Source organism: Acanthopagrus latus, chromosome 8, assembly GCF_904848185.1.
Source record: "Acanthopagrus latus isolate v.2019 chromosome 8, fAcaLat1.1, whole genome shotgun sequence".
Taxonomy (NCBI): domain Eukaryota; kingdom Metazoa; phylum Chordata; class Actinopteri; order Spariformes; family Sparidae; genus Acanthopagrus; species Acanthopagrus latus.
In genome coordinates, this window is record NC_051046.1 from 1,877,991 (window position 1) to 1,885,823 (window position 7,833).

Here is a 7,833-nt window from a genome sequence, read left to right on the forward strand (position 1 = left end):
ATAAATCTGAGGTTTCATGCCACAGAAATATGTAAAGTGATCGTGACTCCGAGGGTGGAGCAGCTGCTGTGGTTCAATCTCTGATACCTGCAGTAAAACAGATCGGTGCAGGATTTGCAATGAAGATATTTTTCATCCTCCACAATGTGAAAAATCGTCTTTCGTCATTGTTGAGCCCACGTTAATTTGTGTTTGTCCTTATACAGATTAAGACTGGATTTCAATTGCCGGGATTAGCGGCGGTTCTGTTGATTTCCTTGTTTATGTTGAATGTTTTTCCTGCTTTCTTCCTGTCTTTGTCTGTTTTCCTACCACTTTTCACTCTTGTCTTTGTCAAGTCTGTGTTTTGCGTTTACTCTTCGCTGGTTTGTCTGTTTTTCTTCTGCATCTCCCGTGTTCCCATCACATTTCACACACTTCAAAATATAAAAATCTGCACTGAACATCTGACTTTCTCTCTTACATCCTGCTGAAGAGTCACCTTGTGTTTTCCCTCCTCTCCCTTTGTTTCAAACTTTACTGACCTGCTCAGTACGGTGGTTTCTCAGTACAACGAAAGCAAAAACCTGTTTGCAGAAAAGCTTTTATTAGAATTTTCACTTCCGATAAATCGATACATCGGCTTAACATGCGATTTTTAAACATTAAATTATTTGGAAGAAACACATTGTGGATGTAATCTGGATGAGGGCATCATTTTTTATCAAATTTCAGATGGCAGATTTTACGAGAGTAATGAAGAATTACCGTAATCTGTTAATCAGATGTAATCAGATTAAACCCAGATGATTTTAATCGTGGTTGGAGGCTGCAGTCTGGGTGAACACTTCCCTCCAGTGTAGCACTGACAGGTGAAGTTCTGAGCCCAGACGCTCAGGTCGGCGGCGGACGGGCGACCGACTGCAACGTACTTCCTGTTCGCACGCAGGATGCTGAAGTTGTCGGGGTTCAGGTGCAGGTAGTCACTGGAGTTGTAGCTTCTCCTAATGCAGCGGCCCTTCCCCTGGCACAAGACCTCGCTGCAAAGCGTGGCGGCTGCCGTCACGTTAGCGATGTACGGGTTGAAGGTGGAGGTCAGGTAGTCGGATAGAGACTGACAGGCCACCTAAAGGAAGTGGGAGGAGTCAACAGGTGAGGGGGAGGTATATTGAGACAGGTCAGTAACAGTTCACACACAAATAAAAAATACACTCATCATCTCTTCAGTACTCAGTCTCCCACGCTGATGGAAAGTCAGGTGAAGTTTCATAATCTAACATTTCTGAAAGCTTCACAGTAAAACAGCATCACAGCACTTCTACTGAAAACCTGAACCAGCTGGGGACCAAGAGCCAACACTGATTTGAAAGATGTTCATTGTACCGTCAACTTGCACTCAGGTCAGCGTCATTTTTAGCTCTAAAAAGTGTGTAAATATGTTTATGATTATATGATTAGTTTTCCATTTTGTTCTGTTTTTGAAATGTTTTTTAAAAAAGTCTCCAGTTTCTTCGGTTGTTTAGCAGAATGCTGCGAGGCTGTTTCCCCTAACCCTAACCCAGAAATGTCTTGTGGATTACGAAACTTCTGCATTTTGGTGACATTTGTTTAATTAAACAATGAGTCATTTCTCAGAGAGAGAGAATACAGAAAAAAAAATATCTGAGGGAAATATCTTTGGTTAACATTTTATTAGATGTAGTGTTAAATGTTGAGTCTATTCGTCTGTTTGCTCGATAATAAAACATAACAGGACAGTTTCATACATCATTTCTGTTTGAGAGTGTTAACTGTCAAAGAAAGGCTGTAATTAAAAGGCCCATCCAAAACTGCCACTGTGCCGGGAGAGTGACCTCCGCTGCTACTAAACCCAGCTGAACTCGTCTTAAACGGCACAGTGCACCATGTATGCCAACACTTCTGCTGGATGGTGATACGTCAAAGAATAATAACGATAACGGGCAAAAGCAGAAAAATTTAATCAGTTTCACATCTGTCAGTAGAGATAACAAACAATTTGGAGTGTCAGAGCTTTAAGTTCCTACTTAAAGAGGAAACGAGGGCAGACCAAATGGTTTGCTGGTCATCTGCTGGTTCCTGTTTTCAGGCCTGTGAACGATGTTATTCATACAGTAAATCATCATCACTGCAGAGACACATCTGTCATCCCAACAACTCACAAAAGTGTGTCACTGTTCCTCCACAGCAGTTGAGAAAGAGAACAGAAAAATACTAAGAAAAGACAGAAAAACAGGACGAGATCTCTTACAGTGCAGCCGCCTGCAGCTACATTTTGAACGTACAGGTGAATATTGACTGGGAGCAGACAAGTCCAGCCAGTGAGGACTGAGGTTACCTTGTTGTTGTAGTCCTGGGTTGCTCCCCACATTACGACCCCTGCAGCTCCCAGAGCGGCAGACTCTCCTATAGTGCTGACCAGGTCCATCTGAGAGAGGACGGACCAACACAAGAGATTACAGACAAGAAATACTCCTAATTATCAAGTTATAGATTAGTTTGTTCCACAGCTTGTATCCCTCTGATCTGTCTCATCAACCTTTTTGACCGAGTTCATCAAGAAAATGGCTTTTGGGCTGCAGGAGAATTTTTCGCTGACCACGGAGTCAAACTGGATATCGCTCAAAACCCAATGATGTTTGAAATGAAAAGAGAAATGTCCCACACTTCAACTCAGACCAAAAAAAACGTGGTAGCTTTTAGTGTCTTTGCCAAATTCATGTGGAAAAGTCGATGTCACTCTGTCTGTCCTACTGACACTTCCCCCTGAAAGTTAGGTTACCTGGCAGTGAGAGCCAGGCAGCTCCCACTGGTCACTGACAGTGATTATGTGATTACGACTTCAACTCCCGTCTTTGTTGCCTTCCATTACTGTATTAATGTCTTTGGCAACTGAAACAGAAAGTGAAATTGAACATCACCGCGGTACTCCCTACCAAGTCTTTAGTGATGGATGGTTGATGATTATGATTATTAATGCTCTCCACACTGCACGGTGGGTCATGATCTCAGTCACAACACAATATAACAGAATCCTGAGATCGACTCTTCTCCACTGGCAGGACGGCGGCGAGCGGAACAAGCTACTGCTAACATGAGTTGTTCTGGTAGTTGTAGTTGATACTACCAGCAACGTTTCATGTTGTGTCGAGACTTCTTACTGTTTTAAAAATAGAGATTTTGATGCTATTGTAAAAGTGCCCGTAGCGCTCCCACTGAAAATGAGTTTGACCTGAAAACGAAAATACGGTAGATCTTTAAAGTGCCTCTTTTGTCGTAATAATGCTTTTACATGAAGGTTTAACTCATGCACAAAAAAGCCTGGGTTGCATTTTGCCGAGAGTTTCACTTCAAACTGGCTCACCTTGCTCAGGTACTTTCGGGTCTGCTGTCGGTACAGTGGCCTGGAGTAGACGTAGATTGGAATTGTGTATGGACGTTTGGGCAGCATGGCCACCCTCACCGCCTCCTCCACACGGTGTCGCACGTAGAGCACAGCCTTAGGGGAGTTCTTCAGGCTCAGGTGAAGGTAGATGGAGGGAAAGAGGGCGGTGCTGTGCTCCCACAGCCACATCATCTGGTTGTTCTGCTTCTGGGTCTTAGAGGAGCATTTACCCGTGTAGTCAGACTTGTTCCACCCATAGTTGCGGCAGTCGGGGAACAGGTAGAAGCCCCAGCGGCGGCTCGGACGCTCACCAATGCCAAGGCTGATGGTCTTCTCCATGAAAAGCCGTCCGGCCTGCTCGAACTGGCTCTTTGCCAGTTTGAAAATCTCCCTTGATGATGAAAACGGGGCCTTCTGCCTGGCATGATTGATGGACAACTTCTGATAAATACGTTTCAGTCCAAAGTTCTGGTCCCATAAGGGGCGCCAGGACTCCCAGTCGATGACAGCCAGCCCAGGAGAAGAATCCTGGGAGATGTAGTAATCGATCTGCTGCCGAGCCTTGGCCAGATGCTCAGTCAGGTTCCCTTTTTGGGGGAATCCGCCATTGTAGAGCTTGTGCTTGATGGTGTCGACTTTAGGGTAGCGGCCGAGGCGGTTCTCGTAGAAGATGGTGAGGAACTGACCAGGCGCTATGGCCGGTGAGGTCACCGCCTGGAAAGCTGAGGTGTCCAGTGGGATGTCGAGTTGTTGACACTTTTCGGTGGGGGCGTTCCATATGGCCACGAAGGGGTGGTCTTTGATCAGTGGTGGCTCAGTGGGGGGCAGCGCAAGGATGGCAGAGATGGAGCCCATGACAACGAGGGGTATGCAGGACAGAAAGGACATGATGTCTCTGGACAAAAGGAGGAAACACAACAAATAAAGTCTTTGCGATGTGATCTCTGACGCCCTTTACCAAATCATCCCAGCCTCGTGTTTAAATGAAAAACAGAATCATTTGATAGAGAATCACTGAGTTTGGTATTTACTAGTGATTCCAGGATGTTTGCCGTGATCACTGATTTCTGTTTTGTGATGTTTGTTGAAAGCTCAACAGATCTCTCTCTGCTCTGACGCCACAGTTATCACATTTAACTTGTGCAGGTCAATAATCTGTCTTTTTATTTGCCATAGAATTTAAAGCCATCCAGCATTCTGCTTGATATCGGTGTGAGCGGTGAGTAATAATTAATAAATTAATAAACAGGAAGAGGAAGAGAAATTGTTCTGTTTCTCACCTTAAACAGAGCTGCGAGCTCAAGGGGAAACCAAGGTCGTCTGATCGTCGAAACTTTTTAAAAGATGCATATTTATCTAAAAATGCTGCCCTGCAATTGTTCTGTTCTTTGAAAAATAATCAAACGCCATTTTAACATCGGGAATATTCAAAAGTACGATTAATGTCACTTCTGTAAAGATGTTTTGACCATATTTCTAATTAATTCTAAAATTAATAAAATACATACAATAATTTAATAAGTTCCAGGTTCTCACAGTCAGAATAAAGATCAAAACTAATGAGCTGTTATTAATGTGAAAGATTAATATGTTGGTTAACGACCGTTGCAAAGTTTCAGGCCCTGAAACTGAGGACAAGTTGTCCAGATGTTCTGATGATTCTTTGTTTGTCATGTTTTATTACTTCATTGCTGCATATTTTACATTTATGTCTTACATGTTCTTTTACTGCCTCAGTTTTCATGCTGTAATGTGACCTTCTTTGTTATTAAAGGAGCCTTTCAAACAAAATTTACTATAAGATGATTGATTCCATATCCAAGTATCTCCTTACTTGTACCAGATGCAGTTAATGTAATTCATATTTTTGTAGCATTTCTTTATGTTTATGAATTAAAAATATCATCAGTTCCTACCTGCCGCTCTCTTCAGTGACCTGTGAAAGACTGTTCACTGTTTCTAAACTCGTCTGCATCACAGTTTTTTTGCTGTTTCATTCGTCAGAGGAACCAGTTTATTCAGTCTGATCTATCATTATCTGATGTTGTTGTTGTCGGACTTGTCTGAGGTTCATGGGTCAGGGCCTTGTTTGGGTTCTTTAAGTTCTTTAAAATCAAGAAAAAGGAATAGTTAGGATAATGTAATGTCATGGGTTTTGAATGTACAAAAACCAGAACGTCTTTGTCACGTCTACTTTTACTTTAATCTACTTTTAGATATATACATTTTTCTGCTGAGATTTTACAGTATTGTTCAATCCAGTCACTGCAGATGCCATTTTGAGATTTCAAGATGTATAATAACCAGTATAAAATTACCTTTTACTGTATAAAAAGTACTTCACTATTTTAACAGTGATATCCCATAGTGTAGTTAACAGTATCAATAAACCAATAGGAGCTCAAACAGAATACTTTGCTAGAATGTCTTTATTTTTTTCTCATTCAGATTATTTCAACTGACATCAAATGGAAGCAAAAAACAGTTTTGTATTTGATCAGTACAATGTCTTGCATGTTGCATTATAGCAAAAGGGGAATTATGGCCAATTGAGGAATTCATACATATTAAGATATTTAAAAAATGTTTGTGAACATAAACAGCTGTCTTCCAAATCCAAAAGCTAAAGTCCTTAAACTCATATTAGTGTCCAATGTGCCCAATGACATCACAAGTTTTGAGTCTTTCCTCTCTGGCTTGTGGAGAGAGTAGCTCATCTCAAGTCTCAAGTCTAAACCTGAAGTCTGAAGCAAGTCCCAGGTCATTATGTTTAGACTCAAGCAAGTCAAGTCTGCTAACACTGCTAAACGTCAAGTAAGGCAAGTCACCCTGAAAGACACGATTTAAATAAGATCTAACCCTAAACAAGAGGGAAAAGGGTACAATGGCAGGCCGTATCATGAGAAAACTGCACCTGTTAGTCTAAACAACTAGGGATGAGTAAGGATTTTATTAATACCTATACCACTACTGATACTGCTTATCAATGCCATACTTATCGATACTGGGGGTGGGAATCTCTAGGCACGATTCGATTCGATTCAGTTCCGATTCAAAGGGATACGGTTTGATTCTGACTCCGGTGTAACGTTATGTCTCCACTCGTGCTGACCAATAAATTGGATTTTCATCATCATTGTGATATGAGTATGTGCAATTAACACATCGCAAAAGCCTGCCTGACAGACGATGGACAACATGAATCATACTGACACCTGCCATGCATTCACACTCGGCATGCAAACGTTTGACCAATCAAATGGAGTCCAGGGCACATGGGCTGACAGCCCTGAACATTTAGCACTGAAAAGTAGAGCACTGGGCTACGGTGAATACCGTTACCAGTATCACCAGTATGTTTTTTGTGCCTTGATGATGTCAGTTTTCATTCATTATATTCAAACTTTCATTCAGTATATCGGTATCAGTATCAGTTATGAGGAGCAGGAAGTTATCGGTCAGTTATCGTGCATCCCTAATCTACAGTGGGGCAAAAAAGTATTTCTCCCACTTAAAAAGATGAGAGAGGCCTGTAATTTAATCCAATCTAAAGTAATGAGTAATGTGTAATGCATTACCTTTTTGGGTAACGACCTCAGGACTGTTCTCCACACATTCACAAATATATCCCTGACGATTTTGAAGTTGAGGGCTGCATAATGACACCAGAACTTTTCCCTTAGACATAAACGCTCCCTCCAAACATGCTCTGTAAATACTTAAGACAAAGCACCACCGGGCTTTTGTGAAATCTCCGGTAAACATAATCTAAATAAACTGTCACCGCGAACCTACATAACCAAACCGGTCGGACGATGTGGGCCCGGAGGTGTCTTCTGAAAACAGCAAATAACAGGCATCACCTTCCTGTCTGTCTGTGCTCCGTTCAAACGGACTAACTGCACTCTGCAAAGTTTAGTCGAGCTATTTAGCTTCAGTACAACTTCAATAAAGCGTGTTTCTGTATAATCCAAATAAATTCTTATCGCTTAACACTTACGCAGTTCGACGTGTGTCCGTTTCTCCGTCCGTCTCAAAGTGTCTCTGCTTTTGATACGTTAGAGTGACGTCACTGTGTTTTGAATAGCTCCGCCTTCTCCCCTCCCAATCACCTGCAACTATGTTGACTTTGTAACTTTGAGTGAGAAGTCAGTCAAAACCTTGATAGACTTTCTCCCTGTGTGGGCAGACGGTCACAGCACCCACAGGAACACCACCAGTTTCCAGATCTTTGCATCTTTGCAGCAGCGAGTTCACCCTCCTCTGCCTGCTGCCCCCCTCACTCTCTCGTCTGTTCTTCTCTGTGTTGGATCTCTTCGTCCGTGGACTCCAGCTCAAACAAATAGCATCGAATTCAAATGGCTCATATTCATCGTCCACATAATAAAAAGTAGGCTAAATAAATTGTTGCTAGCAGTTTCTCTCAGTAAACTCCAAACTCCTCGCTCCAA

The 7,833-nt window shown here is 42.2% G+C and overlaps 1 protein-coding gene across 2 annotated transcripts; it reads right to left on the reverse strand.

Annotated features, from left to right (window-relative positions):
* Nucleotides 1–565: 565 nt before the first annotated feature.
* On the reverse strand, nucleotides 566–5,395 carry LOC119025102 (hyaluronidase PH-20-like). Of its 2 annotated transcripts, XM_037108454.1 has the most exons (5): nucleotides 5,299–5,395; nucleotides 3,362–4,277; nucleotides 2,336–2,425; nucleotides 773–1,105; nucleotides 566–727 (listed from the first exon to the last, which is right to left on the reverse strand). In XM_037108454.1, exons 1-4 carry the CDS (start codon nucleotides 5,355–5,357, stop codon nucleotides 776–778), a joined length of 1,395 nt encoding a protein of 464 aa, XP_036964349.1. In that variant the 5' UTR covers nucleotides 5,358–5,395; the 3' UTR covers nucleotides 566–727; nucleotides 773–775. The 2 variants fall into 2 exon arrangements, with proteins under 2 accessions (XP_036964349.1, XP_036964348.1); XM_037108453.1 differs by having other exon boundaries at nucleotides 566–1,105.
* Between the last annotated feature and the right edge of the window lie 2,438 nt (nucleotides 5,396–7,833).